This window comes from Mobula birostris, chromosome 5 (genome assembly GCF_030028105.1).
Source record: "Mobula birostris isolate sMobBir1 chromosome 5, sMobBir1.hap1, whole genome shotgun sequence".
In the NCBI taxonomy this organism is placed as follows: domain Eukaryota; kingdom Metazoa; phylum Chordata; class Chondrichthyes; order Myliobatiformes; family Myliobatidae; genus Mobula; species Mobula birostris.
Window position 1 is genome coordinate 75,884,294 of NC_092374.1, and position 17,623 is coordinate 75,901,916.

General features: G+C 42.7%; 1 protein-coding gene across 1 annotated transcript in view; it reads right to left on the reverse strand.

The window, feature by feature from the left end:
* Positions 1-13,673, reverse strand: part of LOC140197774 (ADAMTS-like protein 1) — a 568,572-nt gene extending 554,899 nt beyond the window's left edge. Inside the window, exon 1 of the mRNA XM_072258217.1 lies at positions 13,573-13,673. Coding sequence (XP_072114318.1) covers positions 13,573-13,644 — 72 coding nt within the window. The 5' untranslated portion in view covers positions 13,645-13,673. The remainder of the gene's footprint in view (positions 1-13,572) is intronic.
* Between the last annotated feature and the right edge of the window lie 3,950 nt (positions 13,674-17,623).

The window sequence follows — 17,623 nt, forward strand, 5'->3', positions numbered from 1 at the left end:
AGATGTATTCCCAATAGCCTCCACTACATCCTCACACATTGTTGATGAGCTGAGAAGCCTCTTCTCAAGGACTCTTCGACAGTGACAATGGACCACAATTTGCTGCAGAGCAGTTTCAGTCATTCCTGAAAGTAAATTGATTGAGACATATTATATCTGCAATGTACCACCCCACTGCAAATGGCTTGGTGGAAAGGTTTGTCCAGAGTTGGAAGAACACACTGCAACCAATGTCAACAGAACGCACTGCACCAACACAGTATCAGAAGCTCACCAATTCCCTCTTTGTATATGGCAATGCAGCACGTTCCACAGCCAACAGCTATGCTGTTCTTGGGTTTTCCTTTGCTCATGCTTAGATATCCTGAAACCCAGTCTCAGAAGGAGTATGCAGGACGAACAGTAGGACAAATTGAGGATTCCTCAAACAAGGAGGTTCGATGTTTCACTCCTGGACAAGCAGTCCTGACGAGGAGCTACAGAGGTGATCAAAAATTGTTACTTGAAAAGATTGACAGACTTGGACCACTCTTATACACAGCTTTGTTGGCTCTTCTATCTTTTCCAGTTCACTAATTGCTCGAATTGATCCACTGACGATGCCACAGCCCCTGCCGTCCACTCCTGGAAAATAGGGTCTCATGTACAAAGGTTGTTGCTTATAGACTTCAGTTTGGCATTAACATCATCATACCCCAGAACCTGGTAGGGAAACTGTCTTCACTAGGTCTCAACGCCTCACTCTGTAACTGGATCCTGGACAGAAAGGCCACAGTCAGTAGTCCCATTATGCTGAACACTGGCACAGCATCTTTATACTTTATTGTCACCAAACAATTGATACTAGAATGTACAATCATCACAGGGATATTTGATTCTGCACTTCCCGCTCCCTGGAGTACAAATCGATAGTAGATATTAAAAATTTAAATTATAACTCATAAATTGAAGATAGAAAATGGAAAGTAAGGTAGTGCAAAAAAAACGAGAGGCAGGTCCGGATATTTGAACAGTATGGCCCAGATCCGGGTCAGGATTCGTTCAGCAGTCTTATCACAGTTGGAAAGAAGCTGTTCCCAAATCTGGCCGTATGAGTCTTCAAGCTCCTGAACCTTGTCCCGGAGGAAAGAGGGACAAAAAGTCTGTTGGCTGGGTGTGTTATGTCCTTGATTATCCTGGCAGCACTGCTCCAACAGCGTGCGGTGTAAAGTGAGTCCAAGGACAGAAGATTGGTTTGTGTGATGTGCTGCGCGATGTTCACGATCTTCTGCAGCTTCTTCCAGTCTTGGACAGGACAACTTCCATACCAGGTTGTGATGCACCCTAGAAGAATGCTTTCTACGGTACATCTATAAAAATTAGTGAGGGTGTTAGGGGACAGGCCAAATTTCTTTAGCTTTCTCAGGAAGTAAAGGCGCTGGTGGGCCTTCTTGGCAGTGGACTCTGCTTGGTTGGACCAAGTCAGGTCATTTGTGATATTGACCCCAAGGAACTTAAAGCTTTTGACCTGTTCCACTTGCGCACCACCAATATAAATTGGGTCGTGCGGTCCGCTACTCCTTCTGAAGTCAACAACCAATTCCTTCATCTTGCTGACGTTGAGGAATAGGTTATTATCTTCGCACCATGCCACCAGGTTCTTAATTTCCTCTCTGTACTCAAACTCATCATTACCCAAGATATGGCCTACAATTGTGGTGTTATCAGCAAACTTATATATTGAGTGTGATGGAAACCTGGCTACATAATCATGGGTGTACAGTGAGTACAGCAGGGGGCTGAGTACACAGCCTTGTGGGGCACCGGTGCTCAGAGTGATTGTAGAGGAGAGCTTGTCCCTTATTTTTACAGCCTGGGTCCTGTCTGTGAGGAAATTGAAGATCCACCTGCAGATCTGAGTGCTAAGGCCCAGGTTCTGGAGCTTAGGAATCAGTTTATTTGGAATGATGGCATTAAAGGCAGAGCTGTAGTCAATGAGAAGGAGCCTTACATATGGGTCTTTATTCTCCAGGTGTTCTAAGGAAGAATGTAAGGCCAGAGAGATGGCATCTGCCGTTGACCTGTTGCTCCAGTAGGCGAATTGCAAAGCGTCGAGGTTGACCGGTGGGCTGTGGTTGATGTGTGCCATAACCAATCGCTCGAAGCACTTCATAGCAATTGATGTCAGAGCCACAGGTCAATAGAATCTGTAGTCCCATTCTGCAAAACACTGGCGCAACATCTGTAGTCCCATTACACTGAAGACTGGTGCTCCCCTGTGCTGTGTGCTCAGCCCGCTGCAGTTCACACTGCTAATGCATAACTGTGTCGCAGGATCCGGGTCAAACTGTGTCATCAAGTTTGCGGATGATACAACTGTGGTTGGTGTCATCAGCAACAATGATGAGTTGGAGTATAGAGAGGAAGCGGAGTGGCTGGTAGACCGGTGTGAGAATAACAACCTAAGTCTGAATATGAAGAAAACATGATTGTGGACTTTGGGAAGGTGCAGATGAAACATCCCCTCTGTACATACATGACTCCTCCGTAGAGACAGATAAGTGAACCAGGTTCCCAAGAGTTCACATCACCTGGTCCCTCAGTATCACCTCCCTGAGTAAGTAGGAACAGCAGCAACTCCAAGAGCAAAGTTGACTATTAGAGAAGAAAGGTAGCCAGAGCTATCAGACCCAGTTCCTGCAGACCTACAGTCAACTCCTACAATGGCCACAGAGGAGGCCCCAGAACCTGACACAGTTTCACAGCTGCAAGTCTCACCTGCCAAGAGTGACTTCCCCCCTCATCAAGAAAGCTGTTATCCCACAAGAGTAAGAATTCCTCCACAAGAGAACAATACGGGTGTCCCCCGCTTTTCCAACGTTCGCTTTATGAAACCTCACTGTTACAAAAAACCTACATTAGTATCCTGTTTTCGCTTTCAGAAAGTGTTTTCACTGTTACGAAAAAAAATCAGCGCGCGATAGAAGGCAGCACGTGCTCCGAGCAGCCGCTCTCCCCAGATTCTTGCCGGCATTGCTTGAACACGTGCCTGTGAGCAGCCATTTGCAAGATGAGTACTAAGGTATCGGAAAAGCCTAAAAGAGCTCGTAAGGGTGTTACACTTAGCGTAAAACTAGACATAATTAAGCATTTTGATCATGGTGAACGAAGTAAGGACAACGTGAGTTTGGCTTGTGGAAGCTGACGAACATGATGTTGAAGAGGTCTTGGCATCTCATGACCAAGAACTGACAGATGAAGAGCTGATGCAATTGGAAGAAAAAAGGATAACAATCGAAACCGAATGAGTAATGATAAAGTACGACTTCAATTTTGAAAGGGTATGTCGGTTTAGGAGATATTTGCAGGATGGTTTGAGTCCTTACAAAGAACTGTTATGATAGAAAAATGCGCGAGACTCAGCAGTCAAGCAAGCCTTCCACATCAGCCACAGCAGATGACGAACCTCGACCTTCGACATCGAGGCGGGCAGAGATAGAAGACGACGATCTGCCTGCTCTAATGGAAACAGACGACGGCGAGATGACACCTCAGTGTCCCACCACCCCAACCCACGGACAGATACCGATTCGCGGAGAATGCAACGGTAGCCGGGAGGCACACAACACATCTTTAAGAAAAAAGCCGAAATAAACATGCTAATTAACTAGTTGCCGCCCGACATGCAATTGTCGGCCCAGATCAGAGATGACGCAATCGGAAATCGGCACTGATCTGGGCCAACAATTACGTGCCGAGCGGCACCTAATTAATTAGCATATTTGTTTCTGCTTTTTTCTTAAAGATGTGCTGTGTGCCTCCCGGCTACCACTGGACCCCTGCATGCTTCGTGGCAATGTATCACTCAGCAGCCTGCAGGGTGGGGGCCACTGCACCAGCCAAACTCTGACTCAGCCTAACACACCATCATCAGTGTGCTCAGTGCTGTCCCAATTCCAGTAAGTGATACTACACTGTACATATATTAGTTCTACTTTATATCGGCTGTGTATTTTTACGTGTTATTTGGTATGATCTGGCAGCTTCATAGCTTAAAGGTTACTGGAGAGAGAGTTTTTGCCAACAGCGCTTGCGTGAGATTTTCCGCTGACGGCGCTTGCGTGAGATTTTCGCTACAAAGAACAGTTCAGTAATGATTGTGGAAAAGTATTTCTACTTTATATAGGCTGTGTATTTATCATATCATTCCTGCTTTTACTATATGTTACTGTTATTTTAGGTTTTATGTGTTATTTGGCATGATTTGGTAGATTATTTTTGGGTCTGCGAACGCTCACAAAATTTTCCCATATAAATAAATGGTAATTGCTTCTTCGCTTTACGACATTTTGGCTTACGAACCGTTTCATAGGAACGCTCTACCTTCAGATGGCGGAGGAAACCTACACATTTGAGTTTGGATGCATTCTATATTGAGTTGTAGTTTATCGATAAAGTGCGCATGCGCCAGTCGTGCATGCAGCCTGTTACAGCCGTTCCGACTAATTCTTACGTTTTTCTTCTTACTTTTTTAACTTACGTTGTTTTTTGTATTTTTTTTTTTCCCCACAGTAACAAGTTGAAGCTGCACCCTCTCTAACATGCTGGTAGAGAGAGTTTTATTTGGGCTTTTAGCGCTGGAAATAGTTACATTCCGACACATCTCATTAGCGGGGCAGAAGCATGGTCATATTGTTTATTCCAGAGACCAGCTGATTGCGCTTATGCTGGCCGGTTTAGTGAATGGAACGGCGGACACCCCTGCTGAAGTCTGGAGGAAAACACAAGAGGATGCAAAGGGGGATCACAAAGGCGAGGAAAGAGGACCGGGTCGAGACAACAGAGACTTATGGAGAAGAGGAGTCTGGTGGGTAATAAAATGGACGAGTTCACGACGATAGCCAGGAGTCAGAGAACATTTCGGGAGTGCAGTGTTATGTGTTTCACTGGAACGGGGCTGCACAAGGACATACCCGATCAAAACTTTTCCATGAACGGCTTCCAGACCATTCAGGCTGACCGGAGGTGCACTGAGAGCGGTAAGCGTAAAGGAGTTGGTGCATACTGTTCTGGTTAACAACGGATGGTGCAATCCGGGTCATATTACAATCGAGGAACGTGTATGTAGACCGGATATTAAACTTTTTGTTGTTGGACTCCAGCCATATTCCACCGAGTTACAACACTGGTCGTCACGGGAGGTTGTTCCTGCCTGTGGCCATCAAACTTGGCAGCTCCTCCCGTGGAGGGTCAGATACCCTGAGCCAATAGGCTGGTCCTGGACTTATTTCCATCTGGCATAGTTTGGATTGTGTTGTTAGATTGTTTGTGGTTTTTGTATTGCTATATTTATGCTCTATTCTTGGTTGGTGCGGATGTAACAAAACCCAATTTCCCTCAGGCTCAATAAAGTATATCTATCTATCTATTTAAGCAGAGAGAAGTGTAGTGTGGTATATTTCATATTTCAGGAATATTTGAGTGATATTGTAAATGTACTGTATTGTTAGATTAAGCATTCTTTGTTTACAAAATTCATTTTGTTCTATATGTAAGAAGAATGTGAATGGCACATGTCATTATGCCACCATGTCCTATGTGTACGCCTCACTAAAAAAAAGAAACTAAGTAGCCATGTTTTACCAGCTCCAGTGTTTTTCTTTTGATTAGCTTATGGAGTTACAAAACATAACAGCTACTTCCAGAAGATTGTTGCTGGAGATTTCTCTGTTGACTTGTGCTCGTGTATCATCCATTTGTTCCTGTCAAAGTCACAGTGACAACTATAATAGAGGCCTCTAATGGCAACTTCATAATTCAAGAGCAATGAACAGAAGTAGAATTCAATGTTCAAAATCTCCCAATGCTTTATTTCACCAAACAGATAACATTGTACCATCATCGGGGCTATCGTGGCAGGAAGGAAGAAAATTAAATATGTTTTCCACCCTTTGTACAAGTGGTTTGTGAATGTGAGACTGAGGCCAGTTTATGCCTGGCTCTGATCCCATCCACCATAGCCCCACCCCTAAAATTAATTCTTCCTCACTGAAGAAAACATACTCTTATCATCTGCTCAGTTGGAGTGTTCTACTGTTTATGCCCCTGGATAATTAATCATTTCTCCTTAGATCTCTAAAAGTAAATGAATCTCAATTCATCTGAAAAAGAATATGGTAACAAATACATATTTTGATATTAAATGTACTTTAAATGTTGGACTTAAATAGAGTGGAATGGTGAACAAGGTGTTCGAACAGTAATAGGAGAGAGTTGCCTTGGTGTCAAGGTGCAAATTACTTCAGCCTCAATATTTTCATGGGAAGAGAGTAAATTAACACCGAAGATGATACAAATGAGTGGATTTAAAATTATATGGATGTTATTTTATCAAGGGAGGATCAAAAGGTAATAAATTTAGCTGCTGAAGTCACCCGAGTAGGAATAAATGGCATGTCTGTTATTTTGTGTAAGAAAGCTTATAGGGTGTATTTTTATTTGTCTTTGAGCCTTTTTTGTACATTTTTTGGCATCTACCAACACAAATGACATTCTATACCTGTCAAAATACCTCTGTTCTTAGGAAAAAGATTCAAAGTTCAAAGTAAGTTTATTGTCAATGTATATATATGTCACCACATAAAACCCTGAGATTCATTTTCTTGAGGGCATTCACAGTAAATACAAAGAAACAAATGATAATATTAAGATCTTAAGACCACAACTATGCTAATATACACAAAACCAATGAAGGTGCCACCCCCTGGAAGAGCTGATGATGATAGAATTACTTCAACAACTACTCCACAACCTGACGGTAATAGACTTAATGCAGATGTAGAACCTCCACAGAAAGTTGATGACGAAGCTGAGCTTACAGGCAAAATTATCCAAACATTTAACACCATACTAATATGGGCACTAACCCAATAAAAAAAGACCCTACATACCAAAACAAATCACATCATAGACAGGTGCATAAGTTATTAATACTCTCAACAATATGTTATAACAATATTTAGGAAAACTTCAAACATTTGAAGAACTATAAACACCAATGCAGCGCAATGGCTTCAAAATGGAGGCACTCATTAATAGAAACACAAAACTGAGTAATGAAGTGAGAACACCAAAATGGCAGAAGAGAATAAGAAAAAAATTGAAACCTTAAAAGCAGAAATACCCACCTAATGGAGTATAAAATGGATAAACCAAGCAAGAAAGTTAAGAGAAAACCTAAGGAAATAAGGTCCATACAAGATATGATCAATTTAACAAAAGCATCATAGAATTTATAGATACACTAAAACAAAAGCTCAGTGCATACAAAGCCAGACTAAATATACATGAAATGCATCAGGCGAAGAAATCAGAATTATTAGTTCAGGAACAGTGAAAAAAGTTTATACAGGACATTGAAACTAAATTCAGCGTGCCAAAATGCCACCAACAACTCTAGCACAGAATTACCAACAAGCACAAAGATAATGAAGATTGGTCTAATGTCTGGTCAAATGGGGTGACCAACAATCAAGAAGCAATCTGGATTATGGAGGGGAAAGAACACACTCATACAATTGATGAAATGCAAATACCTTAAAGTTACAATGAAAATACTAAAAGTGGCTATAAAAAAAATACCCACAACTGGCAAAGTACTGGCAGTGATAATTTTCATAATAATTGGTATAAAAAATTTACTTCTCTTTATCTGTACCTATTAATACATATCAACAATTTTCTTAAAAATCCTGGAAAAAATGTCCACATTTTTGACAGAAGGTAAAATATATCTCTTACCTAAAAGAGAAACTACAAATGACACATCAAAATATCATCCTATTACTTGTTTACAAACTATACCTAAAATTATAACATCATGCATCTCACAACTAATCTCTATTTACTTAGATAACCACAAGATACTTACAGAAGAGCATAAAGAATGCCATAAGGGTATAAAAGGATGTAAAGAACAATGGGTAATAGGTTCTGAAATTCTAAGTCAAGCCTGGCAGAAAAGTAGAAATCTTTCATGTTGCTATATTGACCACCATATAATATTTGGTTCTGTCCCACACCCAACACTTGTGAAATTCCTGCAACACCAGATGAAACATTGGTGCAATATAATCTATTAACAACCAAAAAAAAAACAAACACCATCATCAAAATAAAGGGAGACATTTTCCAGGGTGGCTTTCCAAGCCCACTATGGTTTTGTCTAGCTTTAAACTCACTCTCTAATCTACTGAATCAGATGAAAATTGGGTATCAAATCAGAGACAACCAAACAACTTATACCTTGACATACCTTCTATACATGGATGATTTAAAATTATACTCCCCTTCTATAGTAAAGCTAAAGCAATTATTTAAAATAGTACAACTACATCCTAACAATATAAAAATAAACTAGAACTACATAAGTGCAAAGCAATAAAAATAAAGAAAGGTGCAATAGAGCTAGTAAAATATAAAACAGAACATCAGGATACAATACAACTGATGGATCAATATGAAACATATACACATCTCTGATATCAACAAGCAAAGAAAATAGATCAGTGCAATAAAGGGAAAACTTGACAGAATTTACTTCATGATTTAAGAAAATCAGCCAAACAGAGCTCAATAGTCAATAAACACTTTCGCTTTTGGCATACTATCTTGGTTTGAAGCTGATCTGGAAAATTTAGAAAGAAGAATAAGAAATGAAATAACAAATTTTAGAAAACACCATGTACACTTGAACATGTTTAAATTAACATTATCTAGGGCAGGAGGAGGAAGTGGAATGACGGACATAAGAAACTGCACAAATGTCAGTTAAGACTTTTAAGGGTATACTCTCATCAACAAAAACAGGATTCAGCTCTCCACACGAGCATATGCTATCTGAGAAGTACATACCACTAAACTTAAATTAAAGCACTACCCAGAAAAATCACGTAATTATCACTACCGAAGGAAAAGTTAACCAATAGAAGAGAATGACCCTCCATGGGAGATGTCCCTGTGATCTGTGCAGACTACATGTTGAATGCTTAGCTCAGAGTTGGAGATCTCTTCTCAGAAACAGGGGTTGCTTGTAGCTCTTCAGAACCAGGTGGTTAACAAAAAAAAATCAAAAATACACAATAAAAGACTAACAAATTCAAATTGATAAATGCACAAAATACCAATAGAAACCAGAAACAATCCAACACATTATAGGATCCTGCAGCAGTTTAACTCAGTCTGATTACTTACACAGACACAAACAAATGGAAAATTTCATTCACCAAAGTCTTGCTTTAATAAACAAACTCATAAAAGACACCATACTTTATTATAAATACAAGTCAGAGGTCAGCAAATTATATTACGATAAATTTATTATTATAGATAGGACAATTGATTTATTATTACAGATAGGACAATCCATAATAACCATCCAGATATAATCTTACAGGATAAACATGCAAGAACAAATAAATATAGCATTCCAAACAAACATAACATATAGAAATCAATAAATAAAAAATGCCAGAAATATGTTGAATTAAAAGAGGAAATTGAAAGACTATGGAACATGAACAGGGTATACATTGTCCCAATAGTAATATCTGCAACTGCATAATCCCATAGTCATTACACAATAGCATTCAGCAATTAAGGCTACACAGCAATATTTATGTAAATCTCCAGAAAGCCACAATACTAAACACCACTAGAATAGTCCAAAAGTTCCTAGCAATTGAGAAATGAGTGTGTTTGGCTATGTCCTTACCTTAGGCTTTACCAACATGAGCTGAGAAAAAAAATACAGTAATAACCATAAATATCAAGAATAGCAGACAAAGAGTCCTAGAAAGTGTCTCCATACATTGTGGGAACACGTCAGTATTCTGGTGAGTGAAGATGGGTGAAGTTCAAGAGCCTGATGTTTGAAGGATAATAATGGTTCCTGAACCTGATGGTGTGGGTCTTGATGCTCCTGCACCTCTTTAATGATGGCTGCAGCGAGAAGAGAGCATAGCATGGATGGTGGGGGTCCTTGATGATGGATGCTGCTCTCATGTGACAGCTCTCCATGTAGATGTGCTGTCACAAGTGGTGGGAGGGCTTTACCCATGATGGAGGATGTAGGATTTTCCATTCAAGGGCATTGTTGTTTCCATACTAGGTCATGAAGCAACCAGTCAATATACTCTCTACCACACATCTATAGAAGCTTATCAAAGTTTTAGATGGCATGCCAAATCTTGCAAACTTCTAAGGTGGTAAAGGCACTGCCATGCTTTCTTTATAATGGCACTTATGTGTGGACCCAGGACAGATCCTCTGAAATGAAACTCAGCCAGATTTTCAATCTCTCTCCTATATAATGACTCACCACAGTTTATTTGGCTAATGATAATGGTGTTTTCAGCAAACATAAATATAACATTGGAACCTTCCCAAAGTGTCTTCCAGAACCAACTATCAGGCATACTTTGACATTGAGCCACAGAGGGAATGTTCAGGCAGGAGACATGAAGGTGAGTCAAAGAGGGAGGTTCCAAACAAATTCTTAAAAGACAGAAGAGGAGGTCAGTGGTGGGGTGGGGGCATAAAGGTTTAAAGAAGGAATTTCAGTGTCTAGGGTTTCTGCAGCTACACACAGTGCAATGTGGGCATGTGGCCAAGTGGTTAAGGCATTGGACTAGCTGAATGTCATGAGTTCGAGCCCCAGCCAAGGCAACGTGTTGTGTCCTTGAGCAAGGCACTTAATCACACATTGCTCTGTGACGACACTGGTACCAAGCTGTATGGGTCCCCTAATGCCCTTCCCTTGGACAGCATTGGTGTCATGGAGAGGGGAGACTTGCAGCATGGGCAACTGCTGGTCTTCCATATAACCTTGCCCAGGCCTGTGCCCTGGAGAGTGAAGATTTTCCAGGTGCAGATCCATGGTCTCGCAAGACTAATGGATGCCTACCAAGACAATGCAATGTTGTCACTGCTAGAATATTTGGAAATGGGACAATCAAATGAAGGAGTAGAATTAGGCCATTAAGCCCATTGAGTTTGCTCCACCATTCCATCATGGCTGAGTTATTATCCTTCTGCCTTCTCCTTGTAACTTTTGACACCCATACTAATCAAGAATCTATCAACCTCTGCCTTAAATATACCCAATGTTTTGGCTTCCACAGCATTTTGTGACAATGAATTCCACAGAATCACCAACCTCTTGGTAAAGAAATTCCTCCTTATCTCTGTTCTAAAGGGACATCCTACTATTCTGAGGCTCGTGCCCTCTGGTCCTAGATTCCCCCATTCTATGAAATATCCTCTGAATGTTCAGTCAATATTGGATAGGTTTCATTGAGACTCTCAATATTCTAACTTCCAGTGAGTACAGGCCCAGAGCCATCAAACACTCCTGATACATTAACTCTTTCACTCACAGGATCATTCTTATGAAACTCCTCCAGATCCCTCCAATGCCAGAACATCCCTTCTCAGAAAAAGGGCCCAAATCTGCTCACAATACTCCAAGTGCAGTCTGACCAATACCTTAGAAATCCTCAGCATTATATCTTTGCATTTATATTCTTCTCCTCTCAAAATGCATGCTAACATTACATTCTTATGGAGATTATTGTGCAGAGATGATGCTGCCATGACTGGGGGGGGGGGGGATTTACAATCAAGATTCATGGTCTCAAATTAGGAATTAGCTAATCAGGACAAAAATGAGAATACACACAAGAAAGGCTGCAGATGCAGATGAACACGAGGAATTCTGCAGATGCTGGAAATTCAAGCAAAACACATCAAATTTGTTGATGTGATGCAGATGAGATTTTTTTTTCATATGTAGGATAGTTAATCTTCAGAATTCTCTAACCAAGAGGCGTGTGGAGACTTCTTCACTAAGTGCATTCATTATAGAAATTATTAGATTTTTAAGTATTTGTGGAATCAAGGGATCTGTGGCTGGGGCAGAGAAGTGGTGCTGAGGTAAAAGCCACAATCTTATTGAATAATGGAGCAAGCTTACTGAATGAGGGGCTGAATGGCCTACCCCTGTTATTATTACTTACTGATCTTTGCAAATTGCCTGTCAAAAAATTGGAATGTTACTATATGATCCAGCATGTTAATAGACAAGCGAACTAAAATCTTCACAATATGATGAATGATGATGGAAATAGTCAGACTGCCCACTAAACTGAATGTTTTATTCCATCAGTGCACTTTAAAAGAAACTTTAGTCATCAGAATAGTCTTGAAAATTCAGAAACAGATGTGACAATTTGCCACTCTAAGACTTTGTACCGGTGACTCTCTAGTTCCACTGGAACATTCCTGAAATACAAAGCTGAAGGCAGCTGACAGCAGCCACATTAGGGATTCGTGCAGCCTTGCCGGACTATTAAACTAGGAACACTGGCTAATCAGCTCATTCTCACCTATTCTGAATAGACTATTAACACACGCAGAGGCTTTTGTTATATGACTATGGACCATTAATGTGTGATTAATGAGCCTGACTATATAACAAAAAAAAGTACAAGGTCATTTTAAACCGTGAAATCTGTACGGCTGTCATGTTTACCAAGAACAAGGTGTCACAATAGAACGGAGACAAACATTTCTACCTGGTTCAAACATTGCCCGTTTGTTGAGTTTACATTCTTTACTAATGTGCTAGATCATGACCAACGACAATGAACTTAAAACTCAGCATTTGCTGCATCATAACTAATAATGTGTCTACTGCAAAGAGAGCTTTAAAAAAGCCCTCAAGTTGTGTTAACTGATGCACCTGCAATGGGTCAGTCGAGATATTAAATACATCTAGCAGCACATATGGTTGATTTATTTAAATATATTCAGTGAGAATAAATTTCAAGTGTTTTTACACGTCGCATATAATTCAACATTTCTACTCTGTCCTGTTTTGACATGAAACGTTGACAAGTTGACAATTTCTTCCCTCCCACCAATGCTGCTGGGACCCACGGAGTTCTTCCAGCATGGAACGGACACGATGCGTTTGTGTGGCCCCCTTCGAAGTTGAAGACGCTTGTAATTTTATTAATACTCACTAAAACTTAAATTAAAAACATATCTTCAACGATGTTGTTATCCAAGTTTCCTTCAAACTAATGAAGGGCTAAGCAATAAACTCGTGCATATTAGGACCATGTCTCGAACCCAGACCAAGTGCAATGTAGGAAATATGCAATGTAGGAAATGTGCAAAAACTCCCTCACACGTTCAATACGCCAAAAGTGGTTATCAATTACCGTAGAGAACAGAAAAACCGGAGACTGAATCTTGACAAATAAAACAAACTACTGGAGGAAAGCGAGTGTTGGAATCTGTGAACGAGGAACCGCACTAGGTAACGTCAGATTACACCGACGATACAGAATCCCTCCAATTCACGGAGATATCGTGGTCACCCTGTGAAACGAGGGCTATCTCAATCACTTTGCTTCAGGACCAACAGAAGCGAGTTTCTGAGAGTCGGAGCCTCTGGCCGGGTTGGGATCGTGCCTTGCGGTGGCCCCCAGGGGTGGTGGGGGGGGGGGGGTGTTGATAACATGCTCTTACCTTGACAGTCGAGCATATCAGCAGGAGCGTAGTAGTCGCCGCTACGACCCTGCGGGCCGGGGAGTCTCGCATCTTGGCTCTACTCCCTGATCGCTGCGGCTCCCGTGGGCGAGCTTGTCCCGGCGCCGGCCGGCGGGTCCTGGCGAAGACAGAAATAGCTGAGCCTACGGCGGAGCTCCTGGCATATCCCGAGGGTGGAGGCATACTCTACCCCACCCAAATCCCCTTCCCGCCCGCTTAAGACTTTCTCCCGCCCAGGGTTACGGAATTGAAACAAGGTAGGAAGGTCTTTCCCCTCTTCAGTCCGGCGAGCTGGCACCAGCGAGCGCGCAGCCCTCCACTCTAGGGGCAAGGTCGTGGAGAGAGGGCAAGGGTTTCCCAGCCCCACTCACCGGAGCGTAACAACCACCCTACAAGGGAGTAGGTGGGGGGGGCCAGGATGGAGCGGACTTGCTCGTAGTTAACACTGGCGGTGGGCGGCCAGGTCAGTCCCACCACACTGGACTCGCCACCGCTATCTGACGGGACATCCCGAAGCGGACCCCAGACTGGGTACTAGAGAGCGCTCGGGGCACAGGGGCGGCGGTGGATGTACTTTCACTTCGGGGTTTCCGGCACCGTCAAGATTCCCGCGCCCGCTGACAGAACCCACAGCCTGTTAACCCGACACCGACTCCCCGAAAAGCTGACGGAGGTCCGCTTTCCCGGCGAAGTGCTATCCCTGAACTGGAGCATATGTGGTCACCGGAGTGCAGACACGGGCAGCAAGGGTCCCGTCTCCGGCCAGTCACCGACAAACACAGCAAACGACAGAACTCCCAGTCGCCGGCCAGAGCATCCTAACTCAGTGTGATTACCTTTGCGCCGAAACGCTCTGTTGCAGCAGCCAGAACACAGCCTCTGGCGTTCCCCAGTCGGCAGGTTTCAATGTGCAACCTGCCGCACAGAAGCCCAGGGGGGTACGGGACGGCGGCCGTCCCCCAAACCCTCCTTCTCACCCTCACCTCTACAGCACCAGCTCAGCATTTACACAAAGCTGTTCTCCCAACTTAATATCTGATCAAAGGTCTCGCATTCGCATGGCGCAAGAAAAGCCATAGCTTACAAAGAATTTCATTTTCAGTCAGTACGTTTATTTCAACTTGGTTTAGAAGCAGAAAACGGGAAACAATGTTCTTAGTGGCAAAGAGATTAACGACAGGAACCAATCCTGTGGGATCCCTATATCCAGATATGGATTGCAGATGTCCCGCTAGGCAAAGTCCCAGTACCCCCTAAAGCCCAGAGACTAAATCCAAAGGAATGCTCGTAGCCAGAGACAATATCCTGGGAACCACCCCCCACACACACATGTACACAACCCGAGATGAAATCCGGCCACCCCTGAGTTTGCGCCTTCCCTCCGTTACTGCGTGGAGTCTTCCACCCTCCCAAAACGTGCGTAATGACCGCTGTAAATTACTCCTGAGCAAACGAGTGACAGGAACTGGGAGTTTGGCGGGAATTCATGGGAATGTTTGGAGAATAAAACGGGTTAGGATGTAATTAGTGTAAAATGGATGCTTGGTACTCTGTACAGGCAGTGGGCCCCACATCTTTCTTGTATATATCCTTTGCTTTCAGAGCCAAAGCCAGTTCAGCAAAGGAGCAAATCCATTCATCATCCCAGCCAGAAACCCAAAGCTGTCACCTCATGGTACTGAGAGATCAGATACAGTGTGACACACCCAAGTGTCCCTAGAGAATCAGGATCACTGCAGTTAATTGGAGGGATGTTTGACACTCAGCTATCAAATCCAGAGACATCTGGATTTGTTACACATCTAACATCCAAATTTCACACTCAGACTTTAAGAGATGTTTCACACCAAGATATCAAATCCAGAGACAACATATAATTAACAAATCCAGATATGTCTCACATCTGTATGAATCACAGGGTCACCTAACACCTTAATATCCAACCCAGAGTTTACAAATCAAATCCAGAGATTCTTCAGACCCAGATGTCAAATTCAAGGACATTTCAAGCCCAAATGTCACATCCCAAGTCATTTTGCACACGTATTTTAAATCCTGAGATGCATCAAACCCGAATATCAAATTGAGACTTATAATGCCCAGATCTCAAATTTAGAGGCACCCTCACTCAGATATTCAATCCCCTCAAGCCCAGTTATCATATCCAGAGGCACATCATGTCCAAATATCAAATCCAGAGACAATTCAGACCTGGTTATCAAATCTAGGGGAGCCTCATGTCCAGATATCAAATCATATTTAATTATTAAATCCAGCAATGTCTCACTTTCAAATATCTATTTCAAGAATACCTCACATCTATATATAAAACCCACAGTTCCTTGAAACGCAGATACTAAATCCAGAGAGACTTCAAAGTTATATCACACAGAGATTTATTTTCCAATGACTCTGAACATCCAGGCTGTAAATACAGTGACACCTCACATCCAGAGGACAAATCAAATTATCTCCTCACACCTACAGACCAAATACAGTGCCCCACAAAACCAGCCACTAAATTCAAACTCAGACACACCAAATGCCCTCTTACACCTAGATATCAAATGTCTAGAGAACAAATCCAATTACTTAAAGCATCTAAAGATTAAAACCAGTGACAGCTCACACTTGGAAATAATTCTACTGACAGCTCAAGCCAGAACTCAAATTCAGTGATCATCCACATGCATATATCAAATTCACAATGCCTCTGGGATCACCTCACACCAAGACACCAAATCTAGGGACCAACATACATCAAGAAATCAAATCAAGGTTTCCATAACAAACAAGTAGCATATCTAATCACATCAAATCCAATCAGATTGATTCAGAGATAAAATCCAACAATGATTCACACCTAGAGATCAATTCCAGTGACAATGCACACCCAGATATGCAGTCCAGGGAACGTTAACACACAGACAACAAATCCTGTCACAACAACGCACATCAAAGTTGCTGGTGAACGCAGCAGGCCAGGCAGCATCTCTAGGAAGAGGTACAGTCGAAGTTTCAGGCCGAGACCCTTCATCAGGACTAACTGAAGTAAGAGTTAGTAAGAGATTTGAAAGTGGGAGGGGGAGGGGGAAGATCCAAAATGGTAGAAGAAGACAGGAGGGGGAGGGATGGAGCCAAGAGTTGGACAGGTGATTGGCAAAGGGGATATGAGAGGATCATGGGACAGGAGGTCCAGGGAGAAAGACAGTGGTGGGGGGGAACCAGAGGATGGGCAAGGGGTATAGTCAGAAGGACAGAGGGAGAAAAAGGAGAGTGAGAGAAAGAATGTGTGTATATAAATAATGGATGGGGTACGAGGGGGAGGTGGGGCATTAGCGGAAGTTAGAAAAGTCGATGTTCATGCCATCAGGTTGGAGGCTACCCAGACGGAATATAAGGTGTTGTTCCTCCAACCTGAGTGTGGCTTCATCTTTATAGTAGAGGAAGCCATGGATAGACATGTCAGAATGGGAATGGGATGTGGAATTAAAATGTGTGGCCACTGGGAGATCCTGCTTTCTCTGGCGGACAGAGCGTAGGTGTTCAGCAAAGCAGTCTCCCAGTCTGCGTCGGGTCTCGCCAATATATAAAAGGCCACATCGGGAGAACCGGACACAGTATATCACCCCAGCCGACTCACAGGTGAAGTGTCGCCTCACCTGGAAGGACTGTCTGGGGCCCTGAATGGTGGTAAGGGAGGAAGTGTAAGGGCACGTGTAGCACTTGTTCTGCTTACAAGGATAAGTGCCAGGAAGGAGATCAGTGGGGAGGGATGGGGGAGACGAATTGACAAAGGAGTCGCGTAGGGAGCAATCCCTGTGGAAAGCAGGGGGAGGGCGGAGGGAAAGAAGTACTTAGTGGTGGGATCCCGTTGGAGGTGGCGGAAGTTATGGAGAATTATATGTTGGACCCGGAGGCTGGTGGGGTGGTAGGTGAGGACCAGGGGAACCCTATTCCTAGTGGGGTGGCGGGAGGATGGAGTGAGAGCAGATGTACGTGAAATGGGGGAGATGCATTTGAGAGCAGA